Genomic DNA, 13955 nt, shown 5'->3' on the forward strand with positions numbered 1-13955 from the left:
GCCCAACAGCCACATGAACCACTACCCCTCTACTTAACCAAGCCCTGGTCCTGAAGGCATTCCTCTTCCCCTGGACCAATGCTGATTCAGCTAGAGCAGGAAGAGGAGAACACACAAACCCAGTAAGTTATCAAAGGGTACATTCTGGTTTAGACAGAGTGGTCACTCCACAATGTACACCAGTACGTTCACATCACTGTCATCACTAGGCAATGCTAGTGGTGGTGCTGTGAAAGCTATTAGCAGCAGCCTCCTTTCATCTAAGCAAAAATACAAAGTGTCACCTCCCTGCCTCTGCTGCACTTTTTAAATCACTTGGAGAATTTCCCTTAAAATGGCCAATGTGCACTTTGAGTACTCTATAAAACCAAGTATTAGTGTTTGGAGACTGCTCAGCTGCAACTTTTAGGGCTTCCTTTTTGGACTTAAGAACATGTTATTTTAGAGAATTCTTAGTTTTTATTTGATCATTTATGTTCAGTAAGTCTGTATTGCAGAAGCTGGCCTGCAGTTAAGCACGTACTTTCCACTGGGTCTGTGGGGAACAGTGCCCTGAATTTTCACAATATCTATTACCTTTTTGTGATCAAAACAGAAATAAACCTACAGCACATCTCACTGCATGAATAAAACTCTAATGGCTTAAAGCCCCAACTCCTTCCAGGAACAACAAAAAAAAAAATCAAGTTACTGGCATGAAAGCAAGGACTGATGCTATCTGATTTGCAAAGGTGTTTAAAAAGAAAACAATGGCCTGTGGGCAGAGACCTTAAACAGTTTTCGCAAGAAAAACTGGTATGTACTGAGATATGTAAAAGTTCTTTATCCTTTTTTACCCAAGAGGGAAGGGAAGCAAGGCACTGGCTTTGTAATCACATTTGATTAAACAATTAATTGTAGGCAATAACAGGACATTGGTGAAAGAGTATATAACTTGAAGGCAATCATGGCTTCAGTCTTCCATTCCAAATTCTTGTTTCAGACTGAAAGACAAGCAGAAACATGAATTAGCATGTAGCAAAACATTGTGTTAAAACTCTTTTGACAAATTAGTGGAAGGCTCAACAATAAACACAGGGGAAGTTATCTTGAGATCTACCTGACAAACCGGGATGCAGAGAGCTCTCCTCTCCCAGTTTTAAGCTGCTTATCCCCCTTCAGAGCACAGCCATGCCACTGACACAATAGCATACTTACCTTTTCAAGTAGGCATGGACATTGTCATAGCCACGGTACTTGGCCAGATAGACCAGGACACCTGTAGCACATCGGCCATCTCGCTGTCTGCAGAAGCTACAGTTGCAGATTCCACGACAAGGTGGGCACCTCCATGTCTAGACAGAGGACAGACAGTATCCTTTTAGATGAACTGAAATGCCAGACACAATTCACAGCTGCAACTTAAGAGGGCCCTGCTCTGCATCGAGTTCTGCAATGAACATCAGCACTGCAGAAGCAGTCTAAACTAGTGCAAGAGTGTAAATTCTCCAGTCTGTACAGGACTGACCTCTCCTTTGCCTGCCTTGCACATAACTGCAGGAAGCATTCCACTCTGCTCAACTGCCACACCACTTCAACAGCCCACAACAGCAGCACTTTGTCCACAATACAGTTCCTTTCCATAGGGCTTTAAGTACTAATGCATGACAAAAGAGAACACTGTTCTGATGGTTCAAATACAAAACATTTTGGCAGCTGCTCTGCTCTCATAGGTCACTCCTGCAAATAAACCTACAGAAGTAGTAAGTAACAACAAGTTCTACGTAACACAAAGTTGTGTGATTCAGTTTGAATTAAACCAGGACAGCATTATGTACTACACCACTGTAAATAGCTATACGGCTAAAACTCTTTCACTGCAAACAATGCACCTCTCTGCTCAAGTTAAGCACAATAAAGCCAACATTCAGAATTGTCTTACCGGATCCAGCAATGCCGTTCTGACGTCTTCCCCGTATCTGTTGCGTAGGCATGGCCCACAGAACTGGCCCCGCACTCCTATGCAATCAGGGTTACGACAATTTGTCTTGGTGTCTATGGTTTTTTGGCGACATTGATGACAGGTGGATCCCTAGAACACAGGGAAAGTAGTTCAGGAAACAAGACATTTAAGATGGCTCTTCAGTTAGGGAAACAACATTTAACAAGCCATCTCTTCAGCTAGCAGTGCCTAACCTAAAACAGAAAGCCACCTTGCAACTTTGAGCCAAGACTGTTTTAACATTGCATCTTCACCGCCTGTGAATCACTTTCCTCAGCTGATATCACGTAAGTACAAAAACTGTTCCAGCATGGAAGGAAAGCTACCTGTTAAAGATTTGTAAAGGCCATTCTATACTTTCAGGAGAAGTTAAGTGATGACATTTCAAGATCTCAGACAAACTTCTCCCAGAAATCACACCCCTCCTTTCCATGAGAGGGATTCTGTTCTATTTGATGCTAAACCACAAGCAGGGAATAACAAGAAAATGACTTCACAAAGTATGTATTTCACAAAGTTTGAGTATACTTACTGTGGCTCTATTATATACTTTCTCTCTTGCAGATCCACAAATATTATACAGCTCTTCCTCTGTTATCTCCTCCACTGGGCGCACAACATGTGGAAAAGCCATGGCACCACGGTGACCCCTCCTGGGGGTTCGGGTTTCATGCTGAACAGTGAAGACACTTGCAGTAAGTATTAGTTTCAGCAAAAATTCTACATAAACAAGGTGTGAATGTTCAAAGCAGCGTCAAAGTCTCAAATATCCATCATATAGTTAAACAAGCGGTAACAGATTCTTTGCAAAGATATATGATATGGATGCAGCTTTAGTACCTTTGCTTGATCTGTCACCTTTAGGGTGCAGAAATGCTACTGGACCTTGCTTAATTCTTGCTGGTGTGCCAAGAGTGATTTTTCAAGGATAAGTCAGGGTAAATGAAGAACACATACAACACTGTATTTTCTGTACTTCTTCCCAGGGCATAGCATACTAGTAATCTTGGTAAACTCTGTATGAACTGCTATTTTCTTGAAGCAATAGAAAACCACCTTCTTGATCAACATGCAATAGGGACACTAGAACCTCAACATACCTCCAGGTATTCATCAGACATCTTTCTTTTTCTCACTAAGATGTATGGGTCATCATCTTCCTCCTCTTGTGAAAGAGCAGGAGGACCTTCAGTCAGCGACCTGGATCTTGTGTGAGGCCGAGATCTTCGGTCTGGGTTCCTCCTCAAAGCACTTCTTGGCACTGAATGCCTTGGAAGTCGCTTTGACCCCTGGTAAAATTTAAAAGCACCTCATGAAAAAGGCAAAAAAACAGGCAGCTCCTGTCCCTACTATCAATTCCATCCCCAACAGACATGCCTTTCTTCTGGCTTTCCCAACAATGAAGTCTCCTGCCTGTCCCAAATCAGGGAACACAAGGCAAAAAACACCCTAGGCAAATTCATCTTGGTCTATCTGCTAGCTGCAGAGAATAGCCAAAAGCAAGTCTGTGTCCACACTGGTGTAAGACAAAGTAATTCCCCCAAGCAGCAGCAGAACCTGTATGTCTATGAGAAGTTATGACTTCTAATGTTGTCCCCATCTTCACATAGCTTACAGATAAGTTAGCAGTGAAATTCATTACACTGCCAACTTATAACCCAGTCTTCTTTAAGGACCTAGTTAGGCCAAATGTAAGGTTTCTTTCAAGGCTTCAAACTCACCAAATACTCAGGCTTGAGCTTCAAAGTCTGAGCTGCCCCCCTTTATCTCCAGCCTTTATATAAACACCTCTTTACACAGCACCTTGTTTAGTTTTATTGGCCTGTGGAGACACCTAACCTTTATGAATTAATCTGCTCTGCTTTATACAGTTGCAAATCAAAAGAAAATTGCACAATTTTCTTACTTACTATTTTTATTTTCTTTCTTACTGTTTTAGGATGCAATAAAATTCTAAACTGGACTTTGATTTACGTGCGTTATTAAGTTTTTTTAGTTGAGAATCCTGCTCTGTAATGTCAGAATTTGGCTCAGAAATCTGAGGGCAAATATATTAAGTGTATACTTACATGACTGACAGTTGGCAATGATTTTCTCCCACCAAAGATACCAGAAACATTTTGCAACTCAGCCATTAGTTTTGCAAGCTAACAAGAGAAAAAGGAAAGTAAGCAGAGACTTAAAACAGTGTTTATGTGCTACTACAGACTATTAGAATAGGCCAACTGGCTAGAAGTACAGTTACTTATAGGAAAGGCAATCACTCTTAATTTTATTTTCATGTCTTATTTATGTTCTAGTAACTAAATTCTCATTAGAGTTAATTGGAACCAAAGAGTTGTGTAAGTCAAGGGGAAAGGGGAGAAAAGGGGAGAACCCAAGGTAGACAGTGAGTACTTGCCATTGCTTTGTTTTCCTTTATATTTAAAGCTCTTTTTTCTAAAAACATGGCACCGTTTTCTTCAGAGTCAGAGTCTGAATCTGGAGCTGGCATCAGCTTTTCAGCAAGAGGCTCCATCTCACCCTTCCTTCTTTGTGACCTTCGAGGTGGAAACTTTATGGCTACTTTTAAAGGAATTGGGCCTTTCTGCCTTCTCCGAGCTATGTCACTTTCAGCATTTAAATCATTCTCCTCTGAATCCGATTCCAGTTTCTGTTAACAGAAAAGAAGCAAATAAACCCAAGTGAATTGCTCTGCAATTAAATACAGTCTAGCAATCTTTTGTTTGGGGGTAGTTAAGAGGCTATCTGGCCAAAGCAGTGGCACATCAGAAAAAGGGGCCTGGTTTCAGCTGCAGCAGTCTTAGCTGTCATTTGCAGGTCTAATAGCAAAGATAGTTTGTGTGTCAGTATGAGAAAGAGAACTGCATTTAAAAAGTTTGATTTTGTAACATATTTAGCTGTAGAAAAGGCCACTATGCAGTTCTCAGCAAAGGGTCAAGCTCAAGTTTGTAAGCTATCATCAAGAACAGTCATCTCACAGTATCAGTGATAGATACTAACAGAAAACTTCCTTCTAGAGCCAGTCAGTGAAATAATTATGAATAAAATCCTAGTATTCTCTTATCTTTGAATTCTGATACTTTGCTTTATAGCCCTGGAAAGAACCAAGGGTTCAGCAAGGACAAATTAATTTCTTTAGTGAAAAGCCCATTTTGTAACAGCCTTTGACTTTCAGGCTTGCACTCAAGAAGAAAGCCTTATTTTGGTCACAGGTAAAAACAGGCTTCTTGCTTCATATGCACAGACCATCAGTCTCAAATGGCAATCCTTATTTGCACAGGGTTTTTATTAAACCAGCTATGCAATTCTGGTTGCCCATTATGTGTAGTTATTGATTCCTTTTCCTTACACATCTATTCCAGCTTTGTTTCCCACTTACCCTCTTTACAGTTGGGTCTTACCAAACTCTGTTCTTCCAACCAGACCTTTCTCTTTTCTAGCCATTTCTCAGCAAGCTCTGAAGTTACTACAAAGTGACTATTTAAAACCAAATATGCTGTCACTTCTGTTTTCTCTACTAAACAAAAACTGTTGGTCTTTCTAAGCAATAAAACTGCTCTTGCACTGATGTCATGGAAATGTAGGAAGGCGGTTTCACCACCTATCACTACTTCTCTACTGCTAAAGTAGAACAGCATTTCCTGTTACACTGTCAGGTTGCAGGTCTGACTGCATGTCAATAGACATATTTTTCTCAGGTTCGCTGGAGTCTGTGGCTAGCATAACATTTCATATTGAGGAAAACAGAAATGTTGAGTTTAACAGAGTAACATCCAGCAAGATTAGCTGTAAGAGTTATTATAATTCAAAATCCATATGGCAGATTTTATTCTGAACTTGCAAAGCTCAGAAGCTTGAGGGCTTTTTATGGAGACAAAAAGAAAATGAAGCTATGGCTACTTAGACTGTATATTAAATAAACAAACGTCATTAAATAAGACAATACTGCTCTATGACAATATTTGACATTTAAGCTGAAGCTGCCATTATTTCTCAATTATTAATAATTTAAATTTAAAATTGCAAACTAAAATCAACTGCCTTACCAATGCGTCTTGAATCTCGTTTTCTGAAAAGCCACAGAATGATTCGTCATCAGATGCTTCATGAAAAATCTTGGCCAGTTCTTCTCCAATATCTGACCTAAACTTGCGTTTCTATGAAGAATAAAACATTCTTTAACTTACATTGTACAGAAAGTTACTCACATTTGCAAGTGCAGTACAAGCAAACAACTTTTTTGAAATAAAGGTGTTTCAGAACCACAGCTGCAAATTATAGAATGGTTTGGGTTGGAAAGGACATTGAGACCATGCAGTTCCAACCCCCCTTCCATGGGCAGGAACACCTTGCACTAAAGCATGTCAAACCAAGACTCCATCCATCCTGGCCTTGAACACAGGCAGAGATGGAGCATCCATAGCTTCCCTGGGCAACACATCCCACTACCTCACCACCCTCAGGCATGTAAGGTTAGGTGACATTCCAAAGGCTAGAATAAATAGCTAATCTGTTTCCAACACTTACCACATGGAAGCACAGATTAAGAGTGAAATGAAACTACAGCATATAGCATAGATTAGTACTACTTTACAAAAACATATGCAAACTGTTCTAATCATGAACAAAAAACATTTACTAGCTTTACATATTTGCAAGCTTTACTAGCACTGCACATTCAGCTCTATTTGTTCTGGTACTCTACTTACTGTGTTTGCAAAATTATCAGAACCAAAACTGTCACAACTGTCATCAGAGGATGAGGATGTTTCCAGGGGGATCAGTTTTGTATTTCGGAATGCTGTGAAGTTTTTCCTTCCTGAACAACGTCGACGCTGCAAAAGGACAACAGGAACACCATTATTAAAAGAGACCTACTTCAGCACACTAGATCCTTAAATTGAAGTTTAGGAGGTTTGAACATTTTAGGATGTTTAACAGTCTTGAATACAAGTCAACTGTATTATCATCAGCTCTGAAATAACTCCCAGAATTAGAAATGGGAACAGTTTCTACTCGGATACACTTCTGCTCATTGCTATAGATGAGTTCCTTTCAGTGTTTAGAAATACCTTTTTTTAGACAATATACACAAAAATCATACCCTTCCCCACTCACTGTAGACAATGCTGGGAAAAGATACAAGTGCACAAGCAGTACCTAGCAATCTGCTTTGACTTACTAATTACTTTTAGTTTGAGGCTAACACTAAATGCACTGCAGCTCTTGAGGATCCTATTCACAGGAAAGAGAAGAAGAAGAACTGCTCTAAACATGACAGCTTGCTGTTTTGTTAATTTTATTACCACCTGGAACTACATTTTTGATGGTCTTCAGGTTTTCATTTCACAGGGACGCAAAGGAAGCCTGCTGCACGCACACTTAGATGCTGCCCAAATCGAGCCCTCTCACCAGTACCAGATCATAGGCTCCGCCGACTGTGCCAAGTACTTTATAAACAGGGTTTAAGCAGCAACTAGCCAGGGCAACTTGAAGCTCTCCGCCCTCTCCCCAGCACCATTCAGCTCACTGCTTGTCGCTGGAGCAGCACCGCGGCAACCCTGGGCCTTGCCCACACGTCAGTGCTGACGGGAAATGAAAACTGCTCCGCGCGGCCCAGCACTGTGAGGCCCCGCCCAGGAGACCCGGTATCGCTCCAGCACGCAAACACGCCCTTCCCCTGGCCGGGGCGCGGGCAGCTCTCCCCGCCTCCCTCTCCTGCTAAGATGGTGCCGTCCCCTCCCCTCACACACACACACACACACACCTCACGGCATACCCCCAAACCCTGAGCTACCTTTCTCTTTCCCACCCGCAGTGGGCCCCGCGCACTGCCGCCCTCTCTCCCCAGCCGTAGCTGGGCAGCAGCGAGGCGGGTGCGCCCAGTGAGGCTGCTGCCTGGTAACGCGTACCACCCCGTCCCCTCCCCCCCCCCCCGCCCAGAGCAGCAGTGCCCCAAGTCCCAGCCACGCATAAGGACGCACAGCACCGCGGCGGGCCACGGGGCTGCCGGTCTGCATGGCGGGGCTGCTCCCACCTCAACCCCCACCCTGGAGTGCCCGGCGAAGACCAGCCCAAACATTCGCCTCACCCGATCCCTACGGCTTCCCCACAGCCCGCCTTGCCCCGGCCATGAGACACCCCCCTAGGGCCGCCGGGAGAGCGCGGCCGCAAGCGCCGCAGCACCCCCGGCAGCAGCGGTCCGCAGCCATACTACGAGCCCGGAGGGCAGCCCCTGGCCGCAGGGCAGCGCTCACCTGCGTGCGCGGCAGACCCATGCTGGCGGCAGATAGGCGACCACTGGGAACTGAAGGTTCGCGCCAAAGCGACTGGGACTGCGGGAGGCGGGGCTCGACGGCGTTTTTCCCGCGTTGGCGCCCGAGTCCTGGCAGATGCAGCTGACAGCCCCCTTGTGATGTGGCTCCCCGCATGTCACCCCGCTCCCGGCGCCCACCCCTATTGAGAACTCCATCAGCGCTGCCTGGGGTACCCCGGAGGAGCTAGCGTGGGGGGCACGGGTTTTTTTTTTCACTCGCGATGCGGGGTTTGTGGAGCTGCAAGGGCCTGGCCTGTGGCGCGAAAAGCTCCCGGTCGGAGCGCCGCGGGAGCTAGAAGGGCGGGGCGCGGGGAGAAGGGCCGCCCCGTGCCGAGGAGGGTGGGGGATGAGAGCTCGGGATGACCACGTTGCCTGCATCACTCCCGCCTTTAAAAACAATTGAACTTTATACGGCAAGCCTGGGTTTGCTTCCACCGCTCTGAAGTAAACCCCAAAACCCGCCAGTTTTCAGGGGCAGAGCGGGTATCTCCACGCAGGGAAGGCCCGTGTCCTGGGCAGCTCCCGCATGCCCTGGACACCCTTCGCCTGTGGAGTGAAGCCCTGCAAAGCAGGGCTGCAGTGGGTTAAGACACCCAGCAACGCACACGCTTCGCTGTGCTCCCGCAGTAAAGGCAATGTTACTTGCCAGTGCAGCAGGAGTACAGCTCAGCGCTGGGAGTGGGACCTTGGGTGATGCCTGTTACCTCTGCTCCCACGGGAGTACAGCAATACAACAGGGGTTTACAAAGATGTTGGCTCTGCAGAGTATTACTTGAAGACAGGCCAGAAGAAAATATAACATCAGTCATTGTAAACTATTTTATGTAGTGTTTGTAATATAGCACTAAATCAGATACAGCTGTTAAACACAGCGAAATAACTGCTGTGCCACCAGTATTTGGCAGCAATAGTAACGGGAGAAGCCTTGAGGAAGCTATACAGGATTTGCGGCCCTGTATTTCCTATAATCCCCTGCTTATCCTGTGGTTTCAGCAGGGCTCAATACCAGTGCAACTGTAGCTGCTCAGCATTTCCAGGTGCCTTCTGATGGCGGGAGGAAAGGAGGCCCCATGCATGTGCAGCCTGCACACAAACCTGTTCCGCTGTAAAGCAAACCAGGAATTGTCTCTAAGCCAAAGCCTGCAAATCGGCTACAGCACAATAGAGTACAAGAGCCCTCATGGAGGTTTCCTGTTTTCTGTGGGCATTTTTCTTCCTGCGCATGCTGCAATCTGTCGTGTAAAAAAATCTCCATTTTAAATAAGCCTGTAATTACATACTTACCTGCACCGCTGGCTTCTCAGCACACACACAAAAGCACATGAACTAAACCCAGTTCTCCGGAGACCAGACCACACTCAGTTCCTCTAAATCCACATTAGTGGAGGATTGTCACCCAGATGGTTTCCAAACAAGACAGCTCAGATGGGAAGGAGAGGTGTTTCTTGAACTTTGATGTAGTTTTACTTCTTTTAGAAAAAAAAAATAAATCTATAAATCCATTTTATTTACATGGAAGAAAGGATCCAGTTTTTCAATAGTAACAGCCTTTAACATCTTGAATCACGATTATCAGGATTTTATGAGAAAAGTGACAGACCTTCACAGCTTTTAAAGAGCATCATATGAAATGTTACGTAATACTGATGGGGCCAGCTGAATCCATACTTCAGACTGCAGTTAATTTGCCATTAATGCTTAATGGAAACAGCATTCTTCAAACCACATATGTAGTCAAATGGCTTTAAAATTAATAGGCCAGAGCAGGGACTTTGTGTGGACGCCAAACAGGATGTTTTGTGAACCGTATTTTCAGCTTTAAAAAAAAAAAAATTGTGCAAAAGGATTAATTTATTGAAAATTGTGTATGTCATGTATTTTACAGAGGATTGGGGAGAAGGGGGCAGGAAAGGGAGAAAAGAAATGGGAAGTATGTGAAGGGCAGGGGATTACCTTCTCATGGTGCAGTGCAGGGTACCAGAAAACAGAGGTCTGTAACTCAGAAGATGGGTGTTGTGAACTGCACCCCATTTTCACTGTTTTAATTTCCCATGTTTTCTCCATGCTCTTCACACCCCTGTTCTACTACGCAGGGCCCAGATGCCCTCAGTGGATGGGCAGAACAAATTTATCAACTGGCTGTACCATGATAGAAAAAGTTTCTTAATGTTTGTTGAGACACAGGCAGCACAACTGTCCTACATCCAGGTATTTATTTATTTATTTTTCACTGAGGACATGCAAAGCTGAATCCAGGTGAGCACTGCATTTTCACATACATTTAACTCAAGCTAACATGAGTGGAAGAAAATATTTCCACCCATTTGGTCTCCTGGTCCGGGTCCTGCACTGCCTGTCCAGTGTTACCAGCCTGTCCGTCTCCCTGCTGCCCAGCTGCAGAGAGAGCTCACCCCTCATATGTCAGCAAAGATTATCTGGAGTATATAGGAATCAGAAGTTTCCAAAAAAACAGTCTCTTAAATTCTCATCTGTCCTTGAAATGAGTTGCCAGTACATGGTAGTGGCCCTTGGAAGACCTGCTGAGGGAATGTGCTGAAATTAAAGAGTGGAGTAGATCGAGCATGCAATGCTTTCTGCATCCATCTGGGGTAATCAAACTTGCTTACATATTGGGAGTTTCAAGCAGTAGCAAGAACATGGACCTCTAACAACAATGGCTCCATTGCCACAAACCGTAAATGCGACCTTTAGTCTGCTGGGATGAAGGACAAGCGCTGTTTTCCATGTCACCCTGTAGATTTCAGCTGCTGGCATTGCAACACAGCTTTTCTCTCTGGAGACAGGACTTCTGCTGGCTCTCCTACACGCTTCCTGTCTTAACTATGGACGACACATTTTATGCTCTAGTTTCTCCTTTTTTTTCCTTCCCCCCCCCCCCCACCAATTGGGGCAGTACATTTCTACCTACCTAAAATAGCATGTGGATACATTAATTAATGTTTGTGTGATGCTCATAATTATTGTGATGGGACTTGCACAGTGACACAGATTTATAGATGCAAGTATTTCAGAGGAAAGGGAGAGTTTGGATTCTCATGACCCCAGAGTACCTGTAGCACAATGCAATAACACGTATCTAAGCTCCATAGAAAAGAGTAAGATTGCAGCCACTAATGACAGTAATTAAAAATTTCTGTAAGAGCTGTCCAATCACCTCTTCATCTGAGCAAATTATAGTGTTATTGAAACCGTCAGTGCAATAAAATGAAGCTAAAAACATTTCACATGAAAATAATCAGACATTGATTTATGATGTAAATTGTAAATCGGTAACCTATAACACACACTAATTGTTTTTCTCTCTTGAAAGGTGTGTTGCTGTAAAAGATCTGATCAAGCACGTGTATTTGTTCATATGTCAGCCTCCAGTGGCTAACCTTACAGTATGAGACATAATAAAGTGTATAATCAGGTACCCTGTTATTGATTGCAACCCAGAAAGGACACTTACCTTGTACAGAAGCATGAGGATGGCTACTTTTTGAGACTTCATTATAGTCAGACCTCTATATGTTTGCTAGACAGGAATTTTTATGAAGTACTATTTTACTGTTAATACTTTGACATAGTGCTCTGATAGGTTGAACCAGAATTTGTAAAATAAATGTAAGTTTTAAGTTTTTAGCATTTATAATCAGTTTATAGCCGAGACCAACTGTACCAGTTCCACAAAATACCTCCACAATGCAATTAGCATGCTTTTTGCTTTTTTTTCTCTCTCCATGGAAAAATAGATTCTCCCCTTCTAATTTAACAGGTTTGTATCTCCTTGTACTTTGCTGTACGTTCCTTATTAGTAAAGGCTGGTGCAAATGCATCCTGCATGTTGAATCAAAGGTGGTCATGTCCAATCCTGTTTGATACTGTGTTTCTTTGACACAAACTGGTGGGACCTTAAAAATGAAAAGAATGAGAAGGAAAACCAAAGGGATAAATACAGTCCAGGGAGACAAAAAGTGCAGTTGACAAATGCCTGTAGAAAACTACATTCATCAGCGCACTAAGGGAATGGCTGAAATGTGGTCAGTTTTGTAGAAAGCTTAACGATTATTCCAAGTAGACAATCATAGCAGATCATTGTGATGCATATTATGGAAGTGTAATTTTAATGTTCATTTGAGTATTCTGTGGCCATTTCACAAAATACATAGCAAAACCTGTTGATCAAAAGTAGCTGTTGTTGATATGCAATAGCTGCTTTTAAAAGCTTGAGATCCCAGCCCTTTCACTCTTGGACTTTGATTTATATTTCCCTTTGAAAACACAAAATAGATTAAGTCACATCATAAAGAAATTGCTTTGAAAATGTTCTGCAAATGCATAGCTGTAGGAAACAGGAGGCTATCAGAAAATAATCAAAAATGCTTACTGCAGTCTGTTTTTTTGCCCTTTTATGTAAGCATTGCCACTGCCAGTTTGGGAACGTTACTTGCATTGTCTCCACCACCCTTCAGCTAGCTGCGGTTGCTGGGAGGACAACAGCAAGAGGAAAGGCTTGACCTCTTCAGCGACCTCTCTCTTATCAGCACGAGGGAGGAAGCAGCGTGACCGGTAGAAAGCCTCTCTAAGGGCTCACTACTGCCTGCTGTGGGGGTCACAGCACACCTTAAGGTTTCAGGCCCTTCCTGTGTTTTTCACAGCATGAGTGAAATGCCCTTTCTCTGCTGCAGGGAGCCCTCACCTTTCTTGCTAAGGCAGGAAAATAAACTATATTAAGCCACTAATTCTACATTGCAGTGTTTATATCTCTACTCTGTCAGCAGCTGCAAAACCACCTCCTGAAGTAGAGAGGTACCAACCCTCAGGGCAAGCAGGAGGCTGGGGCAGAAATGGTGGGAAATGGAAGTGGTGCTGGGGTGGGATCTGCAGAGAGCGGCTGCATGCTTTCAGCCACCCTGGGCTGCTGCCACCTCCCAGCACTGTTCCTCCGTCCTCTGAGATGGTAATCTCAAATGCCCTGTATTTATATGTACTCAAACATGATCTTGGCAGATGCTAATTAGTGTTAGTGCCATAATAGACTTCTCCTCCACAACCTCTAACTTTTTGCAACAAACTGGCTTGAACTGCTAAGCTTTGACACTTCATTAGATAAGAGTATTATGTAAAAACCCTTCTATGGTAGATACATATATAGAAAATAATCGTGTCATGTAATTTTCAGAGGTAGCACAGCTATTTTAGTCCATTTTAGTGACATGAGATGTCAGGAGGTCTCTTGGTTTGGGGTTTTTCCACAAAAATAACTGCCTATCTTTCCCAGCCTAAAATAATAATAATAATAATAATAAGGTCAAAGTGCATTCTCTAGTACAATATAAAAAAAATAAGAAAAGCAAGTTCTTATCTTTGATAAGAATATCTTTGTCCAGTATTCTTGGCAGCAAGTTCATAGAAAAGTCTTCAAACACTTGGGGTTTGATCTCAGCTGGAGAGGAGGACAGTGGTAAGGGATGCCCAGGGCAGGGGTTGTTGCTGTGAGTGAGGGAGGGGAGAACCAGAGGGTTTGAGCAACTTCTGCTCCTCTAAATCAGCTCAGCAAGTTGCCAGATCATGGTCAGCATATGGGGTTTTGTGCCCAGGGACAGTGGCATTTCTGTCAGACATAGCCAACTGCTAGAAAATAATCAGTGG

At 43.6% G+C, this 13955-nt stretch overlaps 1 protein-coding gene across 1 annotated transcript; it reads right to left on the reverse strand.

Annotated features, from left to right (window-relative positions):
- Positions 1–800: 800 nt before the first annotated feature.
- On the reverse strand, positions 801–8430 carry CDCA7 (cell division cycle associated 7). The gene is made up of 10 exons (XM_061380280.1): positions 8242–8430; positions 6694–6819; positions 6031–6141; positions 4383–4634; positions 4051–4128; positions 3082–3270; positions 2514–2654; positions 1922–2071; positions 1198–1334; positions 801–983 (listed from the first exon to the last, which is right to left on the reverse strand). Exons 1-10 carry the CDS (start codon positions 8413–8415, stop codon positions 953–955), a joined length of 1389 nt encoding a protein of 462 aa, XP_061236264.1. The 5' UTR covers positions 8416–8430; the 3' UTR covers positions 801–952.
- Between the last annotated feature and the right edge of the window lie 5525 nt (positions 8431–13955).

This window comes from Neopsephotus bourkii, unplaced genomic scaffold (genome assembly GCF_033783945.1).
Source record: "Neopsephotus bourkii isolate Nb327-2 ecotype Australia unplaced genomic scaffold, CSIRO-AGI_Nbou_v1 NB_196, whole genome shotgun sequence".
NCBI classification, from domain to species: domain Eukaryota; kingdom Metazoa; phylum Chordata; class Aves; order Psittaciformes; family Psittacidae; genus Neopsephotus; species Neopsephotus bourkii.